At 43.3% G+C, this 15,032-nt stretch overlaps 2 protein-coding genes across 3 annotated transcripts; both read left to right on the top strand.

The window, feature by feature from the left end:
- Window positions 1–238: 238 nt before the first annotated feature.
- Window positions 239–3,585, top strand: aimp2 (aminoacyl tRNA synthetase complex interacting multifunctional protein 2). Its single transcript, XM_026997817.3, has 4 exons — window positions 239–510; window positions 1,038–1,244; window positions 1,500–1,734; window positions 2,605–3,585. Exons 1-4 carry the CDS (start codon window positions 385–387, stop codon window positions 2,991–2,993), a joined length of 957 nt encoding a protein of 318 aa, XP_026853618.2. The 5' UTR covers window positions 239–384; the 3' UTR covers window positions 2,994–3,585.
- Window positions 3,586–6,801: 3,216 nt separating this feature from the next.
- cacng4b (calcium channel, voltage-dependent, gamma subunit 4b) lies at window positions 6,802–14,228 on the top strand. 2 transcript variants are annotated; one of them, XM_026997835.3, is made up of 4 exons: window positions 6,810–7,345; window positions 11,123–11,206; window positions 11,343–11,483; window positions 11,855–14,228. In XM_026997835.3, the coding sequence occupies exons 1-4, from the start codon at window positions 7,123–7,125 to the stop codon at window positions 12,373–12,375; spliced, it is 969 nt and encodes a 322-aa protein (XP_026853636.1). In that variant the 5' UTR covers window positions 6,810–7,122; the 3' UTR covers window positions 12,376–14,228. The 2 variants fall into 2 exon arrangements, with proteins under 2 accessions (XP_026853637.1, XP_026853636.1); XM_026997836.3 differs by lacking the exon at window positions 11,343–11,483 and having other exon boundaries at window positions 6,802–7,345.
- Window positions 14,229–15,032: the final 804 nt, after the last annotated feature.

Below are 15,032 nucleotides of genomic sequence, written 5' to 3'. Positions count from 1 at the left end.
TAGGTGATTAAGCATAGTATGCAATCTAAAATGAAACATTCACGCGCAATACTTTATATAAATTAACTCAGAAACTTCTTACATCAATCTAAGTAACTGACTGACTTATGAAAAGCAGCCCACGTCCCCTAAAAAAGAACATTGAGTATCCGCAGTTTAAGTCCTAGCAGTGAAAACATTTCACGTTGAAAATTCGGAGCAGCTCATCTGTGAGGACTTTTACCCTCACAGGAAGTTGCGTAATACCCACACGGCCTCTTTCCTTTAGCGCTTATTTAGCTATCTTGCCACTAGACGGACTGACGTGAAATCGACAAAAACTCGTCATTATTATTTGTTATTCCGATTCTTTTCATTTGTTTCCTCAAGAGTGTATCAGACACCATGCCCATGTACCAGTTAAAGCCAATATGTGGGAGTGACATAAAGATTGATTTGCCAGCGTGCATGTACAAGCTACCGAATATCCACGCGCAGCAGGGAAGCGGCTGCGCCGAACATGCGTTGCAGGTAATCCCGTACACAACCGTCACTGCTCTCAGAAAGCAGCTCACCATGCTTTACGTTACGGTAGCAAGTAATCTGTCGCTTCATCTGTCCGACGAGCGCAGATCTCTAACAGGAGAGCAGTCGCAGTGCTACGTTAGGGGTGAGCGCAAAAGCCGGCTGATGCAACTAATGTTGGCTAGCGGCAATGATTCATGTGTTCGCGATGTTCATCTCTGCGCAGCTGTCTGCGCGGATATTTTTAGACAATATTGGATCGTACAGACAAGCGAGTTGTACGCGCTAGACGTGTAGTGTTGCGACACCTAATAAACGTAACGGATTGGATTGTCAGAGACACAAATTCAGTATTGGCATGGATATTTATAGTACATATAGGTGTTCCTGTTTCCTGCAGCTCACTCTTCAAACAGGTCAAACAGGTTGAGCATTGCAATAAAGAAAGAAAAAAAACGCATTGCGTGTGAAGAGTTTGTCTAGCTGCTTTGGGTGGATTTCATCCTACACTTCTGTCTCTCATCAACTCGCAGAACGGAGACGTAGATCCCGCTCTTAAAGCTCTGGAAGCTCGTCAGGATGAGATCTTGCGCAAGCTTTACGACCTGAAAGCAGCAGTGGATGGCCTGGCCAAGACAGTCACCACTCCAGATGCAGACCTGGATGCTACCACCCTGCCACAGAGCCCCACGGGCTCCCCGTTCACAGGCACGGCTGATCTGGATGCCCTGCTCGGCAAGGTGAGCCTGGGGTTAGGTCTTCTCTCCCGTCTCCTTTAATGTCTGACCTGTTACTGACCTTATGTGGAAACCACCCTGGAGAGTTTGCTGTGTGTCTCAGTGTTAAGTAGTTGGTGGGGTGCCCTTAAAGCGATCAGTCGGACATGCTGATCTTGTGGGGTGGTGCTTACGCAGGCAGGCCTTTCTGTAGTGAACGTGGCCAGACATGTCCGCTGTGGCTGACTGCCGAAGCCATGCTGCTGTCTGTGTTGGTAGGATGTGGGCGCCCTGAGGGACATCGTGGTGAACGCCAACCCAGCCAATCCGCCGTTCTCGCTGCTGGTACTGCACGGGTTGCTGTGTCGACGCTACCGCGTGCTGTCCTCCGTGTATGTGCACTCAAGCGTGACCAGTGTGCCCCCACAGTTGCTCTCGTGCCTGGGCCAGCCGCCCGCCGACAGCTACACACGGGACCGCTTCCAGCTGGGCTTCACGCTCATATGGAAAGACGGTAAGAGACTTCCATGTTGTTGAGGTCGGGATGAGACATTTGTTTTGTTTTCTCTTTACTGCAGGGGCTTTGTGATTTCACTTTAAATCTTGGCACCTGGACATCGCACTGTGGAATCGATCTGCTGTTGTCATGGTAGTGTTTGAGTAACACTGAGAAAATTACTGCGAGTGTCATTCTGATTTAAAGGCTGAGTTTGATGTTTCAGACATTTGAAGGTCTCTTCCTGCTTCCTTGAAGTCCATTTAAATAACTATACTTAGCAGAGCAGCAGCAAGATGTCGCCTCAAAAACCAAAGTCTGTTGCATAATCAGAATCAAAATCTGTGTTTCATGTGACACTATTTTTGAAAGCTTCTTTACAGAATATAAAAAGAGCGATGAGTCTGCAGGTCTGTGTTTTGCACAGATTCCTGTAATTCATGTACAGCCACAGAGTCAGCATGCATTTTCTTTTTGCTGTTGGCCTTCTCTAGTTTATCCTGCTGTATTAATCGTGTGCTTCTGACAAGACAGTCTTGATGGAGTTGAAAGTAGATTTACTGGTGAGATGTTGATGTACATTCAAACACTCTAATTATATGTTCAACTATTTTAATTATGAGGAGCTTTATTTCATTTGTTGGCAATTTGAAAATGTTTTATGCAAGATCCTTAGCATAGTAATTCATAGTAAAGTAGCATAATCTTATAACCTTGACTGTGCCTGTTAAATGTGGACATTGTCTGAATATACTGAAGGCAATTACTGAAGGGAAAGTTCATGCAGAATATGTGCTAGTGTATTGGCTACAGGGATCTTTTATGTTACAGCTATTTTTCACTAGCTGATGATATGACTTGTCTCTCTCTTTGCTCTTCCCGCAACAGTGCCAACGCTTCAGATGAAGTTCAGCACCCCGAGCATGTGTCCCATCGAGGGCGAGGCTAACGTGGCCCGCTTCCTCTTCCGCCTGCTGGGCGCCGAGCCCCGTGACCCCGTGGCAGCCACGCGGGCCGACTGCTGGGTGGACGTGGGCATCATCCAGCTGGCCGAGGGCAGCGCCAAGGAGCGGGCGGCGGCGGTGCGCGCGCTGAACGCCGCCCTCGGCTGCTCGCCCTGGCTGCTGGGCAGCGAGCTCTCGCTGGCCGACATCGTGTGCGCATGCAGCCTGCTGTGGGCCGGCCAGGCCGACGCCGCACCTGCCAACGTGAAGCGCTGGCTCCAGGCCTGCCGAAACCTGGGCCACTTCGACTGCGTCTACACGCTTCTGCAGTGAGGGGGGGCTATGAAAGGAGGGTCCAGGCTCATATAGATAAAGAGAAGCTGTACATCCATAATAGTAAGTTAAATTAACTACAGAGAAACACATTAAGTTGAAGTTATTGTATGGAGTTGCAGAGAAGCTGTTGAGGGGGTCAGTGATGGGTGAGATCCCTGCAGAGGGAAAACCTTTTTTTTTTTGGCTCAGTGCAGGTGGGACTTAAGTATACACGGTCATAGCAGACCTGAGGTCAATATGAGGCATGTATGTGCTCCGAGCAGGCTAATAGTAAAATATCACACTGCTGATTCACCCTTGAACAGGAGTGGTTTTGAAACTGACCCCAGGCCATTGTTGTATTTATAATGCACTCAGAGCAGAGAACAGGCATGTTCAGGACCTGATACTGAATGGATGCTTTAAACACAAATCTGCCCTCCACCTTGTGCCTAACATACTGTACTGTGTCTAACATGTTCAAACTGAATAATACCTGGTTTGCTAAGTGAAGTTCTAAATGGAAGCAGTGGACCTTCTGATACTGTATGTAGTGTGAAAGATGATTTTAGCGCCTTAAAGCCTATTAAAATTTTCACATTCAGTCAAATTTGGTAAGCATATGTTATTTACTTTGTCCACTGATTTTGGGAAATTGTAATAAAAGAACAGTGTTTGTGGGGATTAAATATAGAGATTGATGGAAATGACTGCTGATGAAATGTAGCAAATAGTTTTCATACTCCTCAATTTTGCACCAGTATTGAAGCAGGCCTGCAAAATATATTTTTTTACCAGTAGATGGCAGCATAGTCACTATGTATTGAGATCATATCGATCACACCAGTGACTCAGATGCTATAGTCTCCTATAATGTTCTAGTCAGTAATAATCAACAGTTTTCCTTGCTTGTGTTTTAGACCTGATTGTGAGTGATGTGTGCAGACCAGGATCAAGCATGTGATATGTGATAATTTGTTGAAAAGCACACACAAGCAGATGTGTGCTCTAAAGAGGAAGCATGTGTCTGCATCCACAGCCTTAATAGAAAAGATGAGATCTACAGTATTTAAATGAGCTCATATAAAATATGCATTGTCTAATGCTTTCATTCAGGAGGGGTGTAGGGGTTGTAGTGAGACAAATTTTTTAGGGCCAGCCATTTTAAACTACTTTCCCAAATTCCCAAAGCTCCGATGTAGTATGATTTCCTCCTGGAGCACTGATGATTTACCCTTGTGGTCTTGTCTTACTTGTAAGAAAGCAAAGATGCAATAAAACATAATAGCACATACCTCCTGCTATTAAACAAAAAAAAAAAAGAACGTGTGCAATATGCAACGTCAGTTGCCATGCGTTCTTTAGATAAGATGCCGATCAACAGTAGTATGTGAGTGCAATTCGCTAGAACAGGAGAGGTGGGTTACAGGCTTTCTTTTAGCATGTCGAGGGGGCCTGTGCTGGTACCGTTAATTCCGGACCTCCATCGGAAGGGAAGAGAAGCCTCATAAGGGGAAAGATGGATGCAAGTTGACAGCAGGGCACCGATCAGTGAATGGAAAGTTAACTATTGTACAGTACTGTCTCACAATGTTTTTTTCAGAAGACCTTTGGACTGCCATGCAGTCTGAACGATGACATGCTGAAAAGAATCTGGAGAGTATACGCCCACCCATAAGATAATGAGCAATTTGTGTGATAATATATGAGATACATGTTTTCTCCTGTTTAAAAATATATGACGTGTTTCATATAGCGTATTTGTCTTTAAAATATGACAGTATAAGGGGCATATAGGTCTGACCTTTGGGGTCTTCATCTAGCATGTCCACCAATAGCATTTTCCCTTTTCCAGCCTTATGCAATCTTGTGCAATATAACTGGTGGTAATTTGGGATGTCAAATGAAAGTGTTTTTTCACACCTTCTCCTCCTTTGCCACTGCAGCTGGAGCGTCTGCAACGTGTTATTGTGCTTCAAATTGCACACGCTATAAATTAATATATCCCAGAAGGCAGATGGGATTTTTTTTTTTAATGGTTAACTCCCTCTCGTAAAAGTATGAATGCACCTCGGATGATGCCAGCTCAGTGCTCACAGTTGCAGTGGTTATGGTATTTTAATGACTATTGAAGCTAGTCATTAAAGTACCACACAACCACCAAATACCATATTGTTACCTGTATTGTTACCTGTACTGTACAGGATTACTAGATTACTAGAACTGCACAACTATTAAAATACTAAACCATGTGCTCTAGTACTGTACAGAGCAACGGTTTTGCTATGCAAATTTAGCACGATGTCCATTAAGGAAGGGAAGACCAATCCTAACCTGAACACTTATGAGTTTGAATTTGAGTAGTTTTTGAATATATAACTACAGTAGAATTTTCATTCAAACCTACATGTAAGATCTCATCTAAAAATCCTAAGACACTCAATTTCTAAAGAAGTGTAGCATCTAATCAGACCCTGTGTAAGATTTTCATGGTCCATCTGTGCAAAAGCATCTCAGTAAAATGAGGTAGTATTTTATATTGTTAAACAGTCTCATCAACATTCATATGTTTTCTAAAATGGAGCAGAGAGCTAAATGTAAAATGCCTGCCAACCCTTTGTTCCTGTCCATCAGCCAGGGGTTGTGCTCCTCTACGCTCCCAGTGTGTGGAGGTGTTGCTGAAGCCGAGTGCTCCCTGTACTCCCAATCACACGTCCTCTATTGATCGGCCGAGCTGATAACAGTTTCCACAATGACCAGCAGGCAGAAGCTCAGTTGGGGGGGGTCAAGCCCCCTGCCTTTGGTCCACTATTGCACTATCCATCATCAATGTCGCCTGGTTAATGAATACCCTTGCTTAAATGTACCTTTAATGGTGTGCTGTGGTAAAAATGAGTCTCACTTGAGCAGTGACGTTTCAGTTGCGTGGCGCTGCTATGTTTGTGTGAAGATGGAAGCAAACAAACAAACAGGTTGGCACTGTACTGGTGCTCGAGACTGGTTAATAAACTAATCCACCTCTGAATTATGTTCTACTCCCAGGAGAGAGTGAGTGAACGGCTGCTCCGTGTGTCTGACACGACCAGATTAATCGTGTGATTCAATGGCTTGATACAGGCATGTATTCGATAAACAACTGAATTTTAATGCTTACCAATCAGAAGCTGCTTAATTGTTCTCCGGAGATCAGAGGCAGAGAATTCAAAGAAACAAATGATAACTGTAAACAGCTAATAATTTGTGTGGGTTATTTCCTAGATCAGTCCCTTAACTCATTGCTAATTTCCTGTAACTATAATGGTTTCATGGACACTTGGGAATTTAGATCTATGACTTTTTTTTGTTGGTAATAATGTCCATAATAATAATAATAATAATAATAAAATATTGAAATATATAATGAAAGATTCCATACTTGTGTCAACAAGAGAAACCCCAGTGTACATCTGTGAGCAATATAGCCCGCCTGTGTTTCATATTAAAAGTAATTAATATATGTAAGAACACTGCCATTCAACACAATTCAAAACAGATTGGCATATTCTGTATTTATACCCCAAATAGACTATCATCAAAGATTAAACTATTTCATGCTCTAAGGCTGGTAGCTTTTGCAGAATGAATTTGTGGGAGACAACCTCGATTCAGCACAGACATTAATATCCCCACTTCCCATCAATAGACCTAAAGAGCGTCTTCTTAAGATGTTTGTTTCCCATTGGTTAGTTTGACTGAAGGTGGGGTTTTAGACTGTGCCGTCAAAAAGCGATACCAATGAGCCCATCTGAGTTTGAAATCGAGAATTTGAAAGAGGAAAAATGACTATGCAATGCAAAAAAAAAAAAAAAAAAAAAAAAAAAAAAATTAAAAAATAACTCACAATGATCAAAAATCGGTTTCCGCTGAGCCAGTCGGGCAGTGACATGTGGATGCGCCGCGCGCCTCACCTCCCTCAAGTTCGCTTTCGCTCTGAATGGGAACATTAACGGTGCTCCGAGCGCGCGCTACCTGAGGCTCAACCGCGGAAACAAAGGAGCGCGAGCGGCCGCTACAACGTGACCGTACCGGCCGCGCCGTGACGCGCGTCTTCCGTGCAAAAAAAAAAAATTAAAAAAAAAAAAAACCGTTCGGATTATTATGAGGCGCGATGGCTTGGTGTGACCGTGCGGTTCAAATGCTGCTGGCCACCGTGGGGGCTTTTGTGGCGTTTAGCCTCATGACCATCGCTGTCGGAACAGACTACTGGCTATATTCCCGGGCTTACATTTGCAATGCGACCAACATCACAACAGATGAGATTCAGTCACAACCCAAGAAAACTCGAGGCGATCTTACGCACTCCGGGCTCTGGAGAATCTGCTGTATAGAAGGTACTAAGTGGTTAGGTGTTTTGTTCTTCTTCTTTTTTTAATCCTAAGTAAAACAACAAAAAGGAAACTTGTACTGAAAACAATCGTTGTCAGATTCTTGCTCATTTTGACTTTGTTGTACATTACATGATCCGTGTTAACTGTCTGCATTCGAATCTTTTGTTCCCGGTTTGCACCTCGAAGTGAATCTTTACGCAAACAAAAAGGCGTTCTCTGGTTGCCAGTTGCTAGTAAGGCAAGCATAGGCTACAAAGCAGTTAATAATTTGTTGATAATTTGGTTTCTTTTAGTAGGATATGTTAACGTATGCAAACCCTCGCAGGACGATCAAGACAAATTCATTTTAGCATTTTACAATTGCAAAAAAAAATTACTATAAAATATACTAAGGAAGTCTTATGAAACTCGTAACGACTCAAGAAGTTAGCCGGCACACAACTTCAGCCTTCACGTGAGAGCTTAATACTCTCTCTCTCTCTCTCTCTCTCTCTCTCTCTCTCTCTCTCTCTCGCGAATATGAGGCTGCTGAATGGACTCCAAATCGTATGCAATCAAGAGTCTCCTCTTAAGTATCTGCCTTCATTCATGTCTTTATTGTATTTGATGCTGTTGCTTGGCAACAACATGTCTGAAATTGCTATGGTAACATGGCCAAGGTTTAAAAATAGATGAATCTGTTGCTTCTTGCCATTGTCCACCAAAAATGAGGCACATTCTACTTTTTTCGTTGCAACATGAGGTTGCTGACCCTCGGTCAGGTGGACCAGGTTCCGACGCATTATCTCATTCAAACGTGTATACAAAAGCCCTGTTCGATCACGAAAACATGCTATAGCTCTCGAAATCGCATTCTGTCAACAAACTAACGGAAAAACAACTGCTTGTGATGGTAGCGTCCATGTCATTATTTTTCCAATGAACCTGCTCCTTCCTTAACGGGGATTATGTCTGTCCTGTGCGCAAGCGATTAATCACGTCATTGTCTTTTTCAGGCCCAAGCGCTGAGAGGTTTTTGAACACGGTTTAAGGCGCTGTCCACTCCTCATGGTGCTGAAATGTTGAGCCAAGATTTTAAACAGGCCAGGAGTGACCCTAAGAGGGCATTTTATTAAGCTGGGTAATTTTGTATTTTCTTCAAGAATTTTAGGGAGACGTTTTTGCATTCAATCCAGTTAAAACATTATTTCAAATGCATGATATTTGTTCAAAGATAGGCTACGTAATTTACTAGCCAGCCCTACGTTTCAAGAGAACCCGCAATAGCTTGGCGATGCTCCAGCATTCTGTCTAATTTGTGCGACGTCACCAGAAGTGTTTATTTAACCCTTAAAGGTCACTGATCAACCAATAAAGTCCAACCAATAAAGTTCAATAAAGACCGCTACCGCTGGACAGATCGGAGTTGCTTTAGTTAAGTATGGATCTGAATCTTGAGCGTTTAGATATGTTTTCTCCTGGGGATATCATTCCTTTCGCAGGACTGCGGAGGTTTCGAGGGGGGTGTGCTGTCACTTCGCCATCCCCAGTGTGCGCCACACATCTGTAATTAAAATGCAGCACTGAAAGGCCACGCAGTCTCTAATTGGCCACTTGGCTTGTATTTTGCGAACATTATGCACTGAGTAAAGGAGCGATAACGAACTGGGCGCACCTGCCAGTCTCAATCCCTTTAACCCCTTGACTCCCTTTGCAAGACTCTATCAAGAGGCACGTACTGGTCATTCTCACCTCATTCTGGACCTATAATCCTAAACGCAAAGAGGATTCTAGTGTTCCTTTCATGCATGGTTATATTTTTATACACTATTCATGGACTTTGTCCTTTTATTGTATTATTTCTGCATGTTTTTTATTTTATTTTGTGGCATACCCATAATATTTAAGTTGTGGTGAATGCTGTTTGCTTTTTAAATAATCAAATACATAAATGATTAAATAAAATCAATCACTTAATCATGACACAGACTATGACTATGATATGATTGAGCAGGTGTTCACAGTATCTTAGTAAAGCCATGGTATACTAAACCAAAATGTTTTCTATTTGTTTCTTATGAGATAATAAATCACAATAATTTAAAGGAAAATGTAAAAAAATAAATCAATGATCACCTGCTGCCAAACATTCCATGTAAATAAATTTTTATAATTAGAAATAAATATATATATAAACTTCAAAGTGTTACCTGTGAGCAGTATGATGCAAAATGGTGACATGTTCATTTCATTCTAAGAAGCCAACGATTGCCTGTACTGCTTTAATTCACAATAACAGAAAAGTGTTGCCTCCTGGCAAGCTGAGGCAGTGCTGTGACAGCTGTATGCTGGCCTAGGATCAGTTTTGGCACTACATGTGTCAGGGGGAGGTGGGTTCAGAAGGGGTGGGGGTGGTGGATGGAGAACAGGGTGTTTCTGCCTGCTGTATTAAACCACAATGAAGATGTCAAAGGCATCCTTGGAGATGTTATGGAAATCAGATTTTTGGAGCAGCTCTGAGGTTGCCATGGAGAAGATGTGTTCAGCAGAGAGCATTGTTACCTCCAGGCAGGCCTGAGGGACCAGGCCATCGTTTTTGTCACATACACACATGCGTGTGGCACATACACGCACACACACACACACACACACACACACACACACACACACACACACACACACACACACACACATACACCACACACTCCAGCACACAGACACTCTCTCGCTCTGATGAGTGTCTGTGTCAGTTAGGTGATGGGCTTTATATCTGCTAGATGAGCCTGGGCAGACCTCAGACACTGGGTTAATAACCACCACTCATAAATCAGCTGTCTGAACTTCTCTCAATCTGATCCCACTTCACATGCTATTCTCTCTAATACAGAAACAGAAATGAGGTAAACCATATGTCTGATGTTTCTTAGACTGCCCATGGTTGTGTGAGCAGCCCTTTTTATGACTGCTTGGAGAAATTATTCAAAACCATTTAGCTGGATTTAGCAGAATAAAGATGCAGGGTTTATATTGAGTCAGAAAGTTGATAGGAAACTTGACAATGTAAAAATTCATGAAAAGAGGGGTCTTAAAGGAGCACTCTGTTTTCTTCCTTTCTAGGCTGACATTAATTTAGTGCTTATAGCTTCAGAAATATGCTAATTAATCTAAATACTCTGGTATATTATTGGCAGGTTCATAGTCACATGGTTAATTCTGTATTGCGTCATTAAACAGGAAGAGGAAATTAAGTTCCATTTCATTAAGAATGCTACTGAAAACATTTATTTACTATCTATAGGACAGAGTCTCATTTATTTCTGCATTTTATCATTCTCTATATTTACAATCGTTCTTTAATCTTATACAAAGGTATGTCTATAAAAGCCTTTCACTTATTGTACAAGTCTTGCTATTAGAGGACAACTCTTAGAACCATCTAGAAATAGGCTTTTTTTTTTTTTTTTACAATGACTAGACGAGAAAACGTGGCCCACTTTCTGAGACCTATTTTATACTAATTAATTTGATGCCCCTTTTTAACCACCAGACCCAATTAATGGCACGCTGGGCCTCCGAAGCTGTGTCACAGGGTGCCGTCTATCTCCCAGTCCACCTCTAGCACTAGTGAGAGAGAGGAGAGGAGACAGACAAGAGAGAGGCCACCTCGTGTAGCTGATAAAGTGGATGTTTGTATTTTAACTACACAATTAACTTGAGATGGAGTCATTACACTGTGACTGATGTTTGACGACTGTCAGATCACTTCGTCATGGCTCTGATTTTGACTTGCTTAATTTCTAGGCCTCAACAAAGGGAGCTGTTACCGTATCAATCACTTTCCAGATGACAATGACTATGACACCGACAGCTCAGAGTACCTCTTACGTGAGTGACTTTCTCTCAAGAACTTTAGGTTTCAACACCGTGTCATTCCATCACGCTTTACATGCATGCTGTTCTGAGCTCTGGCATTTCAAGCTATTTGGCAGCTCCGCTGTCACCTGCTCCCGTGTGTGTTTAGGGATCGTTCGAGCCTCCAGTATGTTCCCCATCCTCAGTACAATTCTGCTTCTGCTGGGGGGGCTGTGTGTGGGCGTGGCACGCCTCTACAACAAGAGGAACACCATTCTACTCAGCGCAGGCATCATGTTCGTGGCAGCAGGTAAAAGGCTCATGCAGTGTTCAGGAATACCCTGCACAGCTAAAGCCCCGGTGCTGAATTAACACCTGCAGGCTCTATAGAAATCCGTCTGAAGACTAATGGAAACTGTGAGAGGTAAATCAACACTGGAGGTTGTAATTCAACACTCTAGTTGTTAATTCAAACCCGGGGTTTTTGCAAATCTCTGGCATTTTGGTTACAGGATATGACGTCGTACAAATAGCTTTTGTGTAATATTATTGAGTGGTGAAAGAATAAGAACTGAAATGAATATGTTCTTTCAAGCCAGTATGCCTTACTTTGGATAGGAATTTGTAAAGGTCTGCCATATTTTTTCTTATAAGTTACTATAATTCTGTTGAATACAACAGGTCTGAGCAACATCATCGGCATAATCGTCTACATCTCGAGCAATGCTGGTGACCCCAGCGACAAGCGTGACGAGGACAAGAAGAACCAGTACAACTATGGCTGGTCCTTCTACTTCGGCGCGCTCTCCTTCATCCTGGCGGAGGCTGTGGCCGTGCTGGCTGTAAACCTCTACATCGAGCGGAACAAGGAGGTACGCTTCAAGGCGCAGCGGGAATTCGTCAAGTCGGCCTCGTCCTCATCACCGTATTCGCGCATGCCCAGCTTCCGCTATCGGCGGCGTCGCTCACGCTCCAGCTCGCGCTCCACGGAGGCATCGCGCTCCGCCTCCCCGCTCGGCATGAAGGTAGGGGGCTCCGGGGCCCCGGGTGAGATCAACATGTACACGCTGACCAGGGACCCACTCAAGTCGGGGACGGACAGCTCCTACAGCCCAGAGCACGACCCTGGCTTCCTGCAGGTGCACAACTGCTTCCCCAAGGATGTGAATGACAGCATCAACAGGAGGACAACACCAGTATGAGAGAGCTCAGTGGCAGAAAGCTGGAGAAACACAGTGCCTCGGTCGTATGACATGGGAGCGCCACTGTGGCTGCAGGGCCTCACGGAGGCACTGCTTATCTGTGCTTATTATGACAGCCAAACTACCTAACAGCTCCTGACTTTGATGAAGGAACTCCAATGGTCTTGGAAGACAGTGTTTAACCCTTAAATGTCAGTGCTCAGCCAGTGTTTTGGTTCAGTGTGTATTCTTACAGTATTACTGGGAAAGGATCTGAGAGACTAGCTTGGCAGGTCTTTGTAGATCTATGTAGAACTTACGGAGATGTTCGGACAATACAACCTAGAATTATAAAATTCCTATGAACAAATCCACTTTGAAAGAACTTTTGTTGTCCTTATCATTCGTAGAAACAGTTTGGATCCCCTATCAGTACACACCATTTTAAACATGACTATCCATTTATAAAATGGTGCTAAAGGATCTAGTCTCTGAGCTCAAACCTTCCCCTATTGTGTATTTTGTACATATTTAAACCCTCTATGCCTTGAGTATGTCATATGTTTTTAGCCATTGCTGTCTTATCCTATTATGTGTGCCTGTCAGCTTATCAGTATGAACAGCTCTGGCTGACTTAAGCTGTAGGTACTGACTGCAGAGAATACTGTGCATGGTTTTTCTGCTATTGTGAAGCAAGAAATAACCTACAGATGCCTGAACCACAAAACAGTTATAGAATTAAGTGGTATTTCGGTTATGGAGAGAATCCAGCAGTTAGCACAAGCATAAAGCTTTAGTTTTGATCTTTCAGTTCCGATCATGTGTGATCAGTTGTTAATAGGACAGAAAAAATCACTATTGGTGTCTCCTATCATGAACGAATTGAAGACTGATGTTATTCCATTGCCATGGTTCTCACTTAGCACCAAGGACGTGCGCCTCTTCCTAATCAGTCAACAATCCGCCGAAATGTGGGTTACATCAAGAAGCTTTTCCCACCTCCACCCCTAAGCGAAGCTCCGCCTCCATACCCAACCACACCATGAACGTGCATGATGCCTGTGCTGCTCCCCTGTGCCGCTGGAGGGTCCGCGTGCAAACCTGGCGTCCCGCTGGGATGGCGACATCGTGCGCACCTCCAAATGAAGCGAGTGGGGTGCGGAAAAATGTCACACATCCAGAAATGAAAGAGCCCATCAGCACAGAAAAGCATTCCAAAGGTGCTGTCTGCTTGCTGATACCAATCTAGGACAAAGAAGAAGTAACGAGGACTGTCAGTCTCAAATCAGTGTGGCTGTCCATGTCTTAGTCCTCAAGCAGCACGCCAGCCAGCCACACACTGGCACTGTTTGTTTAAAGTAAAGCAGGGTCTCTGTGGTACCCCAAGGACAGACTTTTTCACTCTTGTTTACAAGTACACTGTTATCTGTATGGGAGAGAGAGTGATGTGAATTTTGGGACAAAGGCACATTGCTGAAGTCATTACTTCTTGAGCAAAGTGTCTCGCTTACGTGTATATAACTGAAATGTGTTGGGTTCCCTCAAAGCATATATAGCTGCATTCACTCAGTAAAACTGTTTTCACATGGGCTTAGAGCCATGCCTCAGTGTAGCATGGTAGGTAATCTTAGTTATCAGTTTTTTCTATGATCCATGGTGTGTGCTTTAGGTATAATTTACAGGTGTGGTGACATAACCACTAAGCCCATGCTTGTAACGCTCTACATCTCTCAAGAAAGACATTTTGCTCACCTTAGCTTCTCTTTATTTGCTGTTGTTGTTCTCAGTATTGCTCTCTCACCAACAATGTCACCATATTATTGCTCACTTGAATAAATTAAGTCAGGATGTGTACTGTCTGGCTCATGACTTTATGATGTTCTTTGGCCTCTGCACTGTTATATTCAGCAGCAACCTTCTCTTGCAAGGTACAAATGTGGTAACACAAGAGTTTGCTTTTGCAGGTAGGTAGTTAGTTAGTTAGTTAGTTAGGTAGGTAGGTAGGTAGGTAGGTTTATCGGTTTATCTGTTTATCTTTGCAATCCATTTATGAGTCAGTGGTAGCTCAGTGCTTACACACACTCAACTTGTAGTCAGACGTTTGCCAGTTCAAGCCCCACTACTGTTAAGTTGCCCCTGAGCAAGCCCTCAGTTGCTCAAGTGGTATTCAGACATAATTGTAATAAAAGTGTCAGCTAAATTCTATGAAGATAGATAAACAATTTTTATAGGCCTCACTACAGAGAGCAACTGAAATATGCTATTGCTGATATTATATAAAAGTGCATTAAAACTTGTGTTAATCAAAGACATTTAAAGTACACATGAAGAATATTATTTAAAAATTGGGGATTGAGGTATCTATTGAAGTCCAAGGTCATGGTGTTCTCCTGGAAAAGAATGGAATGCTCCCATCAGGTGAGAGGAGAAAACTTCCCTCTGTGGAGGAGTTGAAGTATCTCAGAATTTTGTTCAGGAGTGATAGAAAAAGGGAGCACAAGACAAACAGACTGGCTCAGTAGGCGCTATGCTGCAGCATCTGAACTGCTCTGTGGCGTTAAGGTTGGAGTTAGCCTGAAAGCAAAGCTCCCTGTGAACATCTCTCTTCTCACCTATGGTCATGAGATCCTCACCTATAGCCACGGGATACGGGTGGTGACCAAAAATCACAAATACAA

This window comes from Electrophorus electricus, chromosome 3 (assembly GCF_041902795.1).
Source record: "Electrophorus electricus isolate QZ-2024a chromosome 3, ASM4190279v1, whole genome shotgun sequence".
Taxonomy (NCBI): Eukaryota; Metazoa; Chordata; class Actinopteri; order Gymnotiformes; family Gymnotidae; genus Electrophorus; species Electrophorus electricus.
The sequence above is the reverse complement of the archived record's forward strand: the minus strand, read 5'-3'. Positions and strand labels throughout refer to the sequence as shown.